General features: G+C 39.1%; 1 protein-coding gene across 1 annotated transcript in view; it reads right to left on the bottom strand.

Moving 5' to 3' along the window:
* Positions 1-1,977: 1,977 nt before the first annotated feature.
* LOC141507054 (5-hydroxytryptamine receptor 3B-like) overlaps positions 1,978-16,264 on the bottom strand; it is a 31,370-nt gene continuing 17,083 nt past the window's right edge. The window contains exons 3-9 of the mRNA XM_074214381.1: positions 14,744-14,788; positions 14,244-14,353; positions 13,633-13,802; positions 12,236-12,393; positions 4,216-4,426; positions 3,887-4,084; positions 1,978-2,219 (exon numbers count right to left, since the gene is read on the bottom strand). Coding sequence (XP_074070482.1) covers positions 1,978-2,219; positions 3,887-4,084; positions 4,216-4,426; positions 12,236-12,393; positions 13,633-13,802; positions 14,244-14,353; positions 14,744-14,788 — 1,134 coding nt within the window. The remainder of the gene's footprint in view (positions 2,220-3,886; positions 4,085-4,215; positions 4,427-12,235; positions 12,394-13,632; positions 13,803-14,243; positions 14,354-14,743; positions 14,789-16,264) is intronic.

Raw genomic sequence — 16,264 nt, 5'->3', positions numbered from 1 at the left:
ACTTTCTGTTCCAAAACTTCTTATGTTCCTCATTTCATTAACAGCAGCAGCAGAATTTCATGGACAATTGGCATTGAGCACTAACAGGGAGGTAATGAGAGAAAGAGGCTTCAGGTAAAGGCTGTTTGTATTTAAATTTTTTTTCTGGGGGAAGGAGGGTGGTGTTTTTAAAAAGCAATTTCAGAGCTGGCCAGAGTTACCACCTATTTTAGTTATTCCATGACCTCCACAAGGACAAAGAAAGATGGCAGAGCTGGCAGGGTAAGGTAGATTTTTCTCTCTTCTCAATCCCCTACTATCCAGCACACTCTCAAAGGCTGGTGGGGAGGGCTGGAGTAAGGCTGTAGATTTCACAGTCTCTCAGACTTGGGATTGTCTGGGAGGAGCACAAGGAGAATTGCTGGGAAATGTGTCCTTGGCAAGCCTGGAAAAAATCAGTCACTCCATAATATGTATTGTCTGTCTGCTGCTGCATGTAAAACCCTGTGAAGTGGGAGGCAAGGAAGAAGGATACCTAGAAAGAGAAGACAAAGTTCATGGCCTCAGGGAGTTCATGGTCTATTTGAGTATGTAGAGTATGACCAGGTAGGAAAACCACCCACAATTTTAGAAGAGGAGGAGAACAGAAATATCAATAAAGGCAATGTAAAACTACATACATGAACAATGAAGAAAAGAACTGGGTGATCATAGTGAGGTGGAGAAATTTGAGATTTCCAAGAGAAATTGTTTTCTGAGCAGTGAAGTGTGAAGGTCCTTAGATAAAGTAAGAAAAGAAGATAGAGGATGCCTTTGAATTTGGATTTGGATCTGATACAATAAACAAGATTTTCAAGCATGGGAATAACCCAATTGAAATAGTTTTTCAAGGAAAACAACTCTAGTAATTGCATTATTATAAGGAAGATAGCCTAGAGGAAGGAAGGAAGGAAAAACTTGCAGTTCAGATGTTAGGCAACCAGGTCTCCTCACTTACTCTAGAGGAAAAGTGGGAGTAGATAAGAAGCCAGGAGAAAAGGGAAGAAAACTGGATACTTAGGGGTAGAGACCTTTTCTTAGCCATCCTTGCATCCTCCACTATGCCTAGCATATAGGCTCAATAAATAGGTTTTTGGTTAATTGATCAATTCATACACCCTACAGGTTCCAAGATCTACTCCAACAATTAATCTTCAGCAAAAGCCAATACTACATCAAAGGCACTTGAGTGTTACTACAGGCCTGGGGTTGAATGATCCAGAAAGGTAAGGGCCTCAAAATAATTTAAGACACTGAATGATCTAGAAAAATCATTAATATGAATATTAATCATCATCGATTCTGACCTAGAAAGTACCCTGGTCAACTATAAGGACTATGATTGGGAAGCTAGTATGTCACAGAGGGTAGTAGAATTATACAGATAGACAAGAGGAATGGAATAATTTTTGAGCATAGCTTTAGATCAGACTAGGCCTGGAGTCAGGAAAACTTGAGTTCAAATACAACTTCAAACATTTACTAGATGTATGACACTAGCAAGTCACTTAACTTCTCTTTGCCTCAATTCATTGGAGAATGAAATGGCAAATCACTTCAGTGTCTATGAAAAGAAAACCCCATGGACAGGATAGTCCACGGGGTGATGAAGAACCAGACACAAATGAACAACAAATATATCTGGAAGGGATAGAGAAGTCAACTAGTTTAATCCCTTCATTTTTACAGCTAGAAGATAAGTGGTTTATTTATGATTCTAGATAGTGAGAGAGACAGGATCTGAACACAGACCCTTTGACTCCAGAGCCAATATGCTTTCTTCTAATCTTTATTTCTCTTGCTCTTAAAAAAATCATATGTGGTAAATGGAAATGGACCATAGAACTGATGATTTTCTGTATCCACAGATAAACACAGACACACACATATATTCAGAGACACACAGATACATACACACACACACACACAGAGGACGTGTTCACTATGAACTTGACATAATTAGTTTTGCAGAGAACTCCACACTGCCCACAGGGAACAGAGAGTGATGGTGTAAACTCCCAGAACCAGGAGGTAACCCCGGAACAAAAGCTTGTCAAATTGATACAAGATTCTAAGCCATAGAACCTCCTGTTGGGCAGCCTGGTCCAGAGCCTGAATACGGGAGCTGATGGACTGTAGTTGGGTCAGGGCCTCCTCCAGAAACCCCACCTGGGTCTGATGCTCTTGACAGAGGGGAACATCTGAAATGATGAGAGACACTCTAGTGAGTTAGGATTACCAAAATTCAGTTTTCCTTTCGAGGCTAAAACTGGGAACTTAGATGATAGGAGGAAAATTGGAGGGGAAGAACTTTTCACCCATTGGTGGAGGAGGGTGAGATAGAACAGAGTGAAGATAAAATAGTAATGTTTATTATTAATTAGCATTTAGTTTAGATAGTATCCTTGGAGTTATTTTTTGATTCTCCCCTCCCTTTCACCTCCTATATCCAAACAATTCACTAGGTCATATTGATTATACCTCCACTATATCTCTTTTCTTCTCTTCACTCCCATTGCTATTATTACAATTCTGATCCAGACCATTGTAATAGCTTCCTGCCTGTTCTCCTCACCTCTCATCTCTCTCTCTATTTCAATCTCATCACTAATCTTTCCAAAGTAATTTTCTTAATGGGTAGCTCTCACCGAGTCACTCTTCTAATCAAAAATCTTCAGTGGCTCCTAATTGCCTAAATGATAAAAATGCAATTCCCTGAAGTAGAATTGAAAACCTAGCTTCCACCTAACTTTCCAGGCTTATTTTACTCTCCTTCACATAACAGTGCAGCCACACTGAATTCCTAGCTGTTCCCTGATTTCCTTCTGTCTCATTTCATTCATCTACTTTATCCCTATTCTTGCAAAGCACTCCTTACAAATCTCCAACTGTTGATAGCACCCTCCTTCAAGGAGGATGTTCAAGTGTTACCTTCTCTGCCACCCCTTTCCTGATCACAACCTCCTCATATTTCTTTTAGTACTTTGTCTGTTCCTCCCCTTGCCTTTATCACTTTTTTAAGGTTTTTTTCCAAGGCAAAGGGGGTTAAGTGGCTTGCCCAAGGCCACACAGCTAGGTAATTATTAAGTGTCTGAGGCCAGATTTGAACTCAGGTTCTCCTGACTCTAGAGTCTAATGCACCACCTAGTCATCACCTAGCCACGCCCCCCTTATCATTTTCTATGGCTACTATACTTAATTGTGAATTTGGATAAACCATCCTCCTCCACAATTATTAATTCCTTGAAGGCAAGGGCATATTTTATCTTCGTATTCCCAGCACCCAGAAAAATTTCCCTCTACATAGTAAGTGCTTGATAGGTCTTTGTTGAATTGACTTAAATTGGGGATATACTAAAGCTACAATGGTACATCTGAGGGCATCTAGGTCAAATTGATGTAGGAAGGTTTCAAGGACTTAAGGGTCAACTCAACTCATTCCTTTTAGAGCCCTAGGGACATTCCCCCCTGCCCCCGTTGGCAGTCTAATAGAGCCTTATAGACACTTTCCCAGAATAATGTTTTTAATTAATTTAATTTAAATGATTTAAAAATTTATAGAATAATAAATTAAACCACTTATATTGAAATATAAAAACAAGTTCACAGACCCTAGGATAAGAACTCAGATCTAAATCTTAAGGTACAAATAATAGAAGCCTATTTTTCTAGTCCAAATGAGACTTATTAGAAAGGGAAACAGATGGATGGAACAGACAGACCTTTAGGTCCTTGGATGGGTTCCTCGAACTGGAGCCATGAGAGTTTCACAGATCCATGATGCCCTTAGGTGTTCCTTCAATGTGAATTAATTATGGGAAAAAACAAAGCAGAGGAAGAAGAAAGAAAACTACAAGCTTCTTACCACCTGTTGGGGAGTCAGCCACCATCAAAGAGGTTCTGGTCAGATGGGCCATGTCAACTGGTTTAGCCCTGGAGGTCCTTTGGAAACAAAACAGGGGATGGTCTTGCCCATTTCTTCTCTCTGTATGGAGGAACTTAACTAGAAGGATAGACTTAGATAAGCTGAGAACCAGGAAGGCCATACAGATTGTGAAGAAGATGCCTGGAAAGGGGAGTCAGACAGAGATAGGGTTAACAGAAAGATACAGTTCATCTTCCTTCTCCAAATTAAAAAAACATCAGATTTTTTTTTTGAGTGGCAAAAAGTTCTCTGCTTACCCCCAGACTACTCACCAATCAAAGGTGTGCTCACTGCATTCCTGGGCACCTCATCGGTCATATTGACCTTGAAGACTGTATAACCCACCAGGATGCTGATCTTGAAAATAATTCTGGTACGGCAGTTTGGGGGTAGGTAGAAACTGCCTAAATCCACAACCATGAGGAAGATGCTGGGAATCAAAAGATTTACTACATAGGCCAATGGTTGTCTCCGGATCACCACCTAGAAGAGGAAAAGAAATCAAGTAGCATGACTCCCTTCTGGGCTCCCTTTGCTCTATCCTGCTTAGACATGTTCAGGGTTATGGAATCAATAGTATGGAGTGGAATAGTCCTTTCAATTAAATGGTGTTTATCAGTCAAAGGCTTCTCCTCTAATGCCACCCTGAACTCCTAACTTCTTTCAGAATCTGAAAGGTTCTTTACTTCTCTTTTAGAAAGGTGGGTAACATTACTACAAGGTTAGAAAAAAATAGAAAGTTCCACTTTTAACATTGAGGATAAGAGTTGGAGGAAGGGGTTTGGACTCTTTTATAAGGAGACCATGTCTTCTTCCGTGACAATTGTACTGTCAAAACATCAAGACAGCACAGTGGATAGGATAGTATAGTTGGAGTTAGGAAGACCTGAATTCAAATCCAGTTTCAGCTGTGTGACCCTAGGTAAGTCATTTAACCTGTTTGCCTCAGTTTCCTTATTTATAAAATGAGAATAATAATAATAGCACCTATCTTCCAGGATTATTATGAGGCTCAAACGGTATGATATTTATAAAGTTCTTAGTACAATGTCTGGTAGAGAGTAAACATTATATAAATATTAGTTATCTTTATTATTATTATTAAACCATTTAACTGCTTTCTGCCTCAGTTTCCTTATCTCTAAAATGGGAAAAATAGCACTACCTTCCAGAATTGTTGTGAGCACCAAACAAAACATTAGTAAACTGCTTTGCAAACCTTCAAGTGATATATAAATGCTAATTGCTATTATGGTGTGAGTATGACCTGAAAATTATTGATGATTCATGAATTACCTAGTTTCCCCTAGCTAAAATATAATGTTCTTAAGGACATAGAAAGAGCACTAGGTTGGAACCAGGAAAACCTTAGTTTAAATCTTATCTCTTATACTTAATGACTGAATGATTCCCAGATTAGTCACCTAACCTCTCTGACTTTAATCTCTTCAGCTATAAAATGGGGGAGGTGAGAGTACCTATCCATATTAGGGTTATCGTGAGGCTGAAATAAAAGTTGTAGTGTTAGCTTGCCTTGCAAACTTCAAAAAATGTCCACTATTATTATATAAACCTTTTTCATATTCTCACTGGCACAATGGTAGGAATAAAGTAGATATTCAATAAAAATTTATGGAATTGAAGTTGAATGACAAAGAACTTCCTGGCAAATAGGATTATGGTGGTGGTAGAAATAGTATTGAATCTCATTTCCTGGTGAAAGGATTGAGGGAATTTTTAAAAACAGGATGAATTTTCATCCATCTGGGATGATTTAAAGTAAGCTTTTTAAGAAATCGGAGGAATGGATCAGATGACCTCCTCAAGTTTCTTTTCAGCCAGAAAAATATTAAGATTCTGGGGCGGCTGCCCATGGAGACAATAGAAAGAAATGTTAGTGTCATCATTCTTGGCCTGAGCTGTTTTTCTTAGTGTAGAGTCCATCTGAAATCATAGCATCTTTTTTGAGAAGTGAACTCAGAGGGAGAGAAAAAAACTGAATTTGGTGGGGTGGAAGTTAGAATTGAGCTGGGAGAATACTAACTTCAGGGAAAGACTAATTAGATCAGCCTAAGGAGAGAGAAGAGCTCAATGGGTTTGACAGAGACACTACCTCATTGACCAGCCTCATCAACCATTGGTTTAGGGAGTGCCTCTCAGTTCCCAGAGCTAGACAGGTCAAAATCATTTGGCTGATTGTAGCCTAGTGATTATTGGTTTTTTCTTTTTTTAACATTAAACACAAATTGGCTATGAATATCTAAAGCAGAGGGAGACATTTACCACTTTGTAATGATTTGGTTAAAACCTGTTTCCACAAGGAGTAGCTAAGAAAAACAGTAACAAAATTAACTGTGTTCAACCCAGACCTCTCCTGTTTATGTTAGCGAACAGCAGTTCATATTGATGACAGGTAATGGGAAGAGGGGAAAATAGGGAGCTAAGAAGTTCAAGAGTTAAAAAAAAAAAGGTTTTCCAATTAAGTCCCAAACCTATGTTTCTGGGAAATATTAGAACCAGACCTAATAGGATGATGGAAAAGCACCTGAATCATAATTCTAGATGAACCTGCTTCTTCTGATTGAGGAAGGCAAGAAATCTCTCAATGATTTAGTTATGGATATTTGATTGACTAAGAAATCTCCCAATGATTCAGTTGGAGTTAATAAAAAGGTAAACTCAAAGAAAAAGGCAAGACATTTATGTGGAAAGAGTAACTAAGGAGTCAAGGACAAAAAATTTCACATTCTCCTTTGGCTACTGCCAGTGGATCTTTTAAACTCTCTGGGTCTCAGTTGATCCTTTTATTGAAAGAGGGAGGCAGTGTGGAAGAGTAGGAGGCATACTGAAGCAGGAGTCACAGGGCCTGATTTTGAATCCCACTTATGATTTGTATAACCTTGGGCAAATTACTTGAATTCTCTGGGCCTCATCTTTCTCATCTGCAAAAGGAGATGGTTGGACTTCAGCCCCTCCAAAGCCCCTGCTAGTTTTAGATCCATGATTCTACTAGTGTAAAGAACTTTGTCTCTAATGGAGTGAAGGTTGTAGGAACAATTAAAACAGTGAAGCAATTTGAGAAAAGCCTTTGGGTCAGTCAGCAATTATAATTACCCATATAGGGGTCTGCATGGTGTATGTTCAGGGGATCCACAGTCAAATTATCATAGAAGCAGAAGAATGTAGGGGTGAATTAGGACCAGAATAAAGGGGTGGGAGGTACAATTTCAGAAGTGGTGAAGTTTTGTCAAAGTGGCACTCATATGTAAGTGCTTGACAATGTAAAAAGGAGCAATGTAAAAGGATACAGGATATGTAGTTCATTGCTAACATCAAGATTGCCCCAAGAATTAATTCCGGCAGGAGATTTTTTTTTCTAAAAACTCTTTGCAAAGCTGAATAGTGATAAATAAATGAAGAACAAACTTAGGTTTTGCTATAAACTTTAAGTGGGAACCAAGTAACTGTTTCTATCAAAATGACTCCCAAATCAGCAGATTAAAAACTACCATCTTTGGATGTTTGGATTGATGTTGGGATGGAATCACTAGGAGACCAGGGGGACTAGACTAAACATATGGAGATCCTCTCCAGTCCAGAGATTCTGTGATTGAGCCTGCTTTTGGCCTCTTGGCCTCTGTGTAATGGGAGTATAGAGTGATCTAAAATGAATGCTCACTTGCTAAGATAGGATCCTCTGAGAGTTACTTTACCCTAGGACAAACCCAAAGGCAGCATCTAACCTGACCTTGGGATGGGTGAGAAGTGGTACTAAATTTGTTGCAGAGAGAAGCTACACTTTCTGGATCCATCACCATACTGAGCCCATCATTTCTAATGGACTAAAGGAGCCGGTTCCTTTAAATTCCACAGGAAAGGAAGAGAAAGCATTTTAGTTTCAGTCCGTGTTCTCCATTAGACACCCTTCAGGTGTTAGCAATATTATGCCACAATTTCATTATCCATTAAAGCCAGGTAATAATAAGTACACAAAGGTATTTGGAGCCTATTGATGTTAATGAAAGAGATCAATCTAATTCAGAACGTTTGTGTGGAGAGCTCCTTGGAGATGGAATAGGCCCCAAGGTTAGCCTCTAATTGCCTCCTTGATGGTAGACCCCACCAGTACTTAATTTTGCATGACCGTCTTTATGACATAGTTGGAATTTTGACGCCCAAATTCACGCTCCATACAGAAGCCCATTTCCCTCCTTTCCCATCCCCCTCCCCAACATTCCAGTTTTGGAGAGAGCCAGGAAAGTTACTGCCACTCAGTTAAGTTCTTGTGGGTCCCTAAGTGGGAACATCTTGAATCTGGCTTGAAGGTTGAGCAGGATCCCACTGAGGGGTGCCTATCCCCTAATATCTCCAGGACTGTCTCCTTATTTCCTCAGGGAGAGGAAACTGATTTCACTGGATAGAATTTGAGTGTCTGTTCATGTTATTCCCTTGCTAATGTTATATAACTAGGACTTTGCACCTACTTGAAGTAACATTAGAGAAGGTTTCTAAAGTCATGATTAGTCCATTATTATTTGTTGAGGGGGGGTTAATGATATCCCTTGGATAAACAGAGAGGAAGAAGGTCTTCTGTTGGATTTGTGAGGTATCTTATCTGCCTCTGGAAGGGAACAAAGAAGCGTGATACCCTTTTCCCACCTTGAGTACTCCTTATTCCATTTTCCAGGCATACTGATTCCTATCTGAAAATTCATAAATTGGAGTGGGAATATCTGGAGTTGATTCAGTGCTGAGGACCCAGAGCTACCCCCTTCCTCCATCAAATTAAAATTCCTCCATTTCTTCTTTTTAAAAATAAAAACAAAACAAAACTATCTTGTCCCTATAGGAATCAAATGTTGTCCCTTGTTTTTTTCTAGGAATTAGTTCATCCAATAAAATATTGGGTAATATTTCCCCTCTTATGGCTGTTGGAACAGCTACCAGGATCCTTAGAGACATCCTTATTGAAAGAAGTAGCTTGTGCCCTAGGCCCCTGCTGAAAGTAGCCCTGACTTCAAAGTATCATCTGCCCCTTCTAATAAACAATACATGTTACGGAGCCAACAGATATGATTGCACCATTAGCTGGGATCTATCTGGACTTCTAGCTACTTCAATTCCATGTAAACAGCCACAGTGTATAGAAGGACTAAAGATGTAGCACATTTATAGTAGATTATTGCTCCCCCATCTTCATCCTCATATCCTTTACTATGTGACAATAGTTGGGGTAGAAGAATATGATTAGATGAGAAGAAAAATGGCCTATTCTTTCAGATGACCCTCCAGCACAGAGTTCTACTTGCCTCCCTCCAACTGAGGACAGCAGTACCATGTTAACTCTGTGGAGTTAAAAGAGACTAGGGCCCTTCCTTATAGGTCCCACACTGCAGGATATATTGAAATCCCTTAGTTATTAAACTTTTTCATAAAGGTAGGACTGAGTCTGTGAATTTATTGCAAGATTCAGTATATAATGGGAATGGAGCAAGTAAAGGGGGGATGGGAGATTAAAGGAGATCTAATAATGAATCAATCTCAAATCATAATTGAAGTTATAGATTCTCCAATTAGTCTACCCATCCAGCCCCTACCCATTCTAAGAGCAGAAACACATGTTCCATGAGAATAATCATATCTTTTCTAATGCACCCTAGAAGTTTTCTCCCTCACCTGGATGTGTCCTATCCTGGTCTCCTGAGCAGCAAAAGCTTCAGGGGAAAAATTTTAGGAAAGTGTCTGAATTTCTCTTTTTTTTCTCCACATGTTTTGGCAATTCATACAAAGAGGAAATATGACAGTGGGGCAATCGGGTCTGGGGAGGGGAGGAAGTTGTAGGCAGGATTCTGGAGACCCAGAGAAGGCATTACAGCTTTATGCAAACTCTTTGTGCCTCAGTTTTCTCATCTGAAAAATGGAGGTAATGCTTTTAAGATTCTCCAATGAGGTAGGCACTGAGAGGACAAATTGGGAGCTGGGGTGAAAGGGTTGGAAGGAACTACAAATGATTACTACTTTTGTAGAGCTCTGTGCCTGTGTATTTCTCAGCGTGCCGGCCCTGTCTCTGTCTTTGTTTGTCTCCTTCATGCAGTGTAGGTAATGGTGTGTGCATCATTCTCTGGAGCGCTTGATAGGTGACTGTTCCACCTGGCACGTGTTAGTCCTGTGCATTTCCCTTTAATGCTCTCCATTATTCGGGCTGCATTAATAATGTTTTCAGGCTGATATCTTTAAAATTAATGAGGTGTTTACTCTTATCCAAGAAACTCATCAAAATAAATGTGAAGCAAAGCTTCCCCTTTTCCATCTTCTAGCAAAAGAGGTGGACAAATGGTCCCCTTCTTTGCTAAGAAGATAGAGGAAATCGAGGCAGGATCCAAACTTGTTGCTAGAAGGTGGGTTGCCATTATCCCAACTGGTCTTGTATTTTTTTTAGGTTGTTTTTTTTTTTTGCAAGGCAATGGGGTTAAGTGGCTTGCCCAAGGCCACATGGCTAGGTAATTATTAAGTGTCTGAGGCTGGATTTGAACTCAGGTACTCTTGACTCCAAGGCCAGTGCTCTATCCACTGTGCCACCTAGCTGCCCCACAACTGGTCTTGTATTAGTTAGGTCATAAGTTCTATGCCTGCAATAAATATTTGTTGATTGGATAGAAGTTTATTATAGCAATGGAAGAGAGAACACACATACAGGTTAGAAGAATCCCTGGGCTTAGCCAGTGCTTTCCTGAATAGACTTGGAAATATGTGGTATTCCTGGATAACTCTCTGTAGAGGTGCTGCTGAACATTGTTTTAAGTCATTGAGGGGTATTTTCTCCCTTAAGATCTGAATATTCACTGGAACCAGGACCTTTTTTACAGGAGCTCCCAACTTTACTTTCAGGTCTGCCTTGTGAACCTGAAAGGGACAGTTTCTTGCTGAGTGTATCTTGTGGACACAGTGAATGGATCTGGATCTAGAATGCAATACTGTTTACAGCTTCTATTTCAGGGATCAGTTCTAATACCTCTCTTAGCATGAAGAATCCATCCATCCTCTGAACTAGCCATTGGACACAGAACTCTGCTGATAGACTGGGACTGGCCTTTTCCATGTGGCCATGTGTTTTGTGACAGTACCCAGATACGGGAACTTTAGGTGGCTAACAGGGTAAGATGTAAATGATTTCTTTTTTTTTTAGGTTTTTTTCGAAGCAAATGGGGTTAAGTGGCTTGCCCAAGGCCACACAGCTAGGTAATTCATTAAGTGTCTGAGGCTGGATATGAACTCAGGTACTCCTGACTCCAGGGCTGGTGCTCTATCCACTACACCACCTAGCTGCCCCAGATGTAAATCATTTCATGCAATGTAGCAGCAAGATATGTTTTTATTATAATGTGGCAAGAAACAATAGGTTTCAATTCTCCCCCTACCATCCTCACATTATGGTTTTCCCAACTGGGTAAATTTCCATGTTAAATAGTCATGAGTGGTCTGAGAATTATGATTCTCATCTTAATAAGGTGCAATAATCATCACTGAGATCCCAAAGGGCCATGGGATCATAGATCTGGAGGCAGGGAAGTACATAGAGGTTATTTAATCCAATTTCATTTTACAGATGAAGAAATTGAGGCAGGTAAAAAGAGCTGTCTATGGTCACACAGGTAGCAAGTGAAGAGTTAGCATATTAACTAAGGACCTATGACACCAAAGCCAAAGATCTTTCCAATACAAGATAGCTCTTGAGGTACATCTCTTGAGGTTCTCTGTTGACTGGTTCTTTATAGTATCAATGCAAACCAATATGAAATATGTAATTTATGTGGAATGAGATAAATATTGACTATTTTATTCATAAAGGACTATGCTATATATCTACTTTCATGGAGATCCTATTTTCTCCTTTCATTTCAAAGCAAATTTTGAGGAATGTACTAGGCAGTTAATTAGTCTATGGTATCTTTGCTCTTGCTAAAGCAGTATTGAAAAGCTTTGAGAATCAAGGGGTTGATTGATTCATTCATTTCCTCAGCTCAGATCTCCCCTTTTCATTCTTGTATTGTCTAAAAAATGTGCTCTCTTAATCCCTCTGTTTGTTTATAGGCTGCCTGTATCTGACAGGATGGGTATATAACTCCAGGGCCTGTGGCTGGAACATGAGGCTCCGGTATAAGTTGAACCTCAAGAACTTTGATAACCACAGTGCCTAACCACTCCCTCCAGGGGAAGTGGGATTCCTTCCCCTAACACAGACCACTACAGAGATAAAATGAGTATCAAGAGGAAGGTGATAAAAGCACCTACGTGAAACTGAATCTGTGCAAAGTCTCCAGCTTCACTGTGCATAACATGATAAGTTGAAGGCACAGAAAGGAGTTCCCATTCGCCATCATTCACGAACATCTTTTTGTCTTTCTTAATGTCTTCTGTGCTCCTCAGGAAGGCAAGATCTAAATCTGCCACTGGAAACAACAGAAACTATTGGTCTTCACATAGCAGGAGAGGCTTCTCTAGCTTACCCTCATCCTTATTGTATTTTGTCCTTTCACTGACACCATTATTCACATTATCATCATCTTTATTGGATCCCGTATTACATACCCCAAGTTGGGTCTCCCTGTTTTGAATACTAGGTGAAAATAGTCCCCCAAAAACAGTGGGGATGAGAACTAGGTCATATTGTCCATGGGTTGATGGTGCTGGCACCATAGCTTCCCTACAATCTACCTCTAGAGATAAAAATTGTATCATTATAACTTTCAAATCACAGGCAGTATAGATAACCCTAGAAACTCCCAAACTTGAATCAAAGCAGAGCTAAGATCATGGAACCATAGATTTAGAGAGGGAAGGGATTCCCAAGGTTATCTAATCCAATGTCATCATTTTACATGTGAGGAAACTGAGGTTGAGAGAAGTTAAATGACTTGCCCAAGGTCAAATAAGTAGGAAGCATCAGAGGCAGGTCTTCTAACTCTTACACCAGGAACACCCTCTTTATATTTCATGAAGCATCCAAAGTAATCTTCCCATTACATATGTCTAACCATACCACTCTCCTCCTCTAAAGCTTTCAGTGGCTCCTCATTGTTTATGGGATAAAAATATAAGTTCCTCACCCAGAGCTCCAAGGTCTTCTTTTTCTGACTCTAACTAGCCTTTCCAGTTTTATTTTCACACTTATTCTGCTTCATGTAGCCCAACTAAACAGGACTCAAACTGTCCTACATTTCTGAATCTGGGCAGGTAAGCTATCTCCCAGACTTAGAATGCCCTTTATCCTTATCTCTACTTGTCAAAATTCTTCTCTTCTCCAAGCTCTTATCTTCCTTTTAGTTGGGAATTCTTTAGCTGTCTCCTAAAGTTTTGCTAAAGCACTCACCTAGATCTCTTTCCCTCTCCTTGTTTTCTACCTTGCATTACACTTATTTAATGTATGCTATATCCTCTCCACACAACTGTAAAGACTAATCTTGTGAAAACAGGATTGTGTTGTTTTTCACTATTCTTTTCTGGGCACCCAGCATAAAGATCAGGTACTTTATAAACAAGTTGAGTTAAACTGAATTGAATTCAATTGAATAAACCACCTAATGACAAGGATAAAGTCAAGCAATGATAGATGTCAGCTCTTTTCACAGTGGCATATGTTCTCTCCATGAATATTTTCCAGGTAGCTGACCCCATTTCTCTGAGTTTACCTGTGTGCAGGATGCTATTGAAGGTTAGGCTGCAGTTCTGTGTATCAAATGGGAAAGCATATGTCTCCAAACTGCATGCAGAGACCACCTGGATGGGCTTATTGTTCTTAATAGTCCCAGATGAGTTCACGTAAACATAGGGAAGATCAGGTGATTTTTCAGTGTCCACGCTACATAAAGCATAAGAGAACTTGCTGTTGAATATGTCCTGGGTTAGTGACACAGTTCAGATTATACTAAGGAAGGACTGGTAAGTACTGGTCATGATACCTGTGACTGACCTCTCTATAAAGCAGAAAGAGATAGACATTTCCTTTGGGATGATTCAACATCAGCAATGGCCTCAGAATACAACTTCATGAGTTTTTCTCTATAGCTCTACCCCAGTGTTAATTAATGTTTATCTCATTTGAAGTCAATTCATTATATTTAAGGTCCACTTCAATTCCAAATTGCTATTCTTCCTCTCCTATATATGTATGACAACATAGTACTGACTCAAATTTCAGAAACAATAATAAAGTAACTTAGAATGAAAATAAATAGCTATTGATTGGTCTGAGCATTCTAACCAAACTATGCCTTATTGAAATAGAACCAACTCCACCTACAATTCATTAATGATGATATCTGGAGCCCAGATGGCACTCAATGGAAGGGAGATTTCTCCTATTCCATCAAACATACTGGAGTTCCAGGCTAAAAACTCATCATTCCAAATCTGTAAGAAATCAAAAAGAAACTTGTCATAATGTAGCATTGCTAAAGAGCAGAGAAGAAGTTTATATTGATAACCCCAGGTGCTATCTTTTGCTAAAGTAAGTAGATTTCTTTCTTTCTCCATCTCACCACCAATCAGGAAGAAGATGGTCAGCCCTAGATTAGAAATAGTAAATATACATTTGAGATGGCATGAGTTTGGCATTTAAGCACTGGTTAATTGTATAGCAAAAATAAGCATTTTTAATTATATATTATTTGCCAAAACTATATACAAAGAAATAAAGGTTCAAAATAAGTAATAATGCATATTCCTCACTAGGATTATTTTTATGTCAGTTCTAGGTCTAGATTCCAGTATGAATGAATAGAAGGAAATAGGCTCAATTACCTCTTGGTACCATACACTAGTTTTTAGTTTTTGATTCTGTGCATCCTGCAGAGTCAAAAAGAAAGAAAGAAAAATTTAAATATCACATTAAATCTTGGAATATCAATAAATCAAAGACCCAGTTCAATGGTATGTCATTTCAGGAGGAAAGAAATCAAATTTCACCAAGCAATCCTGATTTTTTAAGCATCGCCTCAACTCCTCCTGGCTCTCTTAAGTTCCCATTTATTATGCACACCTGTCTCTCTGAGCCTTACTATATTATCTGTGACAAAATGGCACTTTGACTGTACTTGACATCCCAAACGAATCACTAGTTTCTTTTCCACTCTAATTAGTTACTCTGCCATTAATCAGAATGAAGAATAATATATATATATATTCTTAGCCAATCTTGGGCTAAAAATATGAGACTTAGCTTTTATTTGTAATCAAGATATTATTCATAAGCTTTCAAAAGTATGTTGTTTCAGCTGCTACAGGCAGTTATTCATATTAAGTCACACTATGTATGGATTTTCCTGCTCCTAAAAGAGGCTGAATGGGGTGAACATAAATAAAGTGTATTGTGGATGACATGATAAATTCCCTGAGGCCTACAATGAGTCAGTGATCACCTTTAAAAACTACTATCTCTCAGTGTGTCCTCCAGTGAAGAGAATCCTAAAACTGTTAGGCTACTGGGAGCTGGGACAAGAGGAGCAGTAGGAAAAATAGTTAATAATCTTGAAAGAGTTTCTTGGGAAGGTGTGGATGGAGGACAGATATTTATAGTTAAAAACATCTTCATGAAACTATGTCTTCCTTTTGCCTCTCAATGATACGCTATTAATGAAGGCAATCCCCTTAGAGTAAAGAAAACAGGGAAAGAAGAACAAAATCCAATATGAAAAAATATGAAATTAAAGTCCTCCTTTGCATACATTCTAACCTGCTATTTTCATGTCCCACTGTTATTTGTGGTCTGATATTGGCTCAAGGCCCAGGAACCATTGAGATAGGCAAGAACCCAGTGTTCCTTTGTGTTATATATGGTGTTTAGGGCATGCCAGTTCTCAGTAAATAACAAATCATAGCTCTTGTGTTGTTAGTATGAAAGCAACTGGCAATTGGCCTTTACTTGTTTTTTTTTCCTTTTTCCTGGATTGAAAGCATAAGATCAGTTATATAGCAGTATATTGTTGTTGCCCTTCTCCTCACCCCCAATTTCACTTAGTGTGGTTCTCATTTGAAGTTAATATTATATAACCTGGAGGTGTGAAGTTCCCTATACCATTTAGAAGATGAGAGAACTGTTGCTGAAAACTTTCAGAGGAAGAAGAAAAGACAGGATTTTAAGCAGATGTGGAGGCCCTCCATAAAGTTCAGTCTCAATGGATCATGTTTGCAGTCTTTCATAAGTACCAGATGGATGCTTTGGGACATTCAGGTTTTGGAGACCTGTTCCCTAGCATTATACAATAGAAAAGGATTGGATTAATCACTAATTCCCGATGGAACAGCTTGTAACCACTATGAAGG

Source organism: Macrotis lagotis, chromosome 1 (assembly GCF_037893015.1).
Source record: "Macrotis lagotis isolate mMagLag1 chromosome 1, bilby.v1.9.chrom.fasta, whole genome shotgun sequence".
In the NCBI taxonomy this organism is placed as follows: domain Eukaryota; kingdom Metazoa; phylum Chordata; class Mammalia; order Peramelemorphia; family Peramelidae; genus Macrotis; species Macrotis lagotis.
This window is presented reverse-complemented; position numbering and strand designations above follow the sequence as displayed.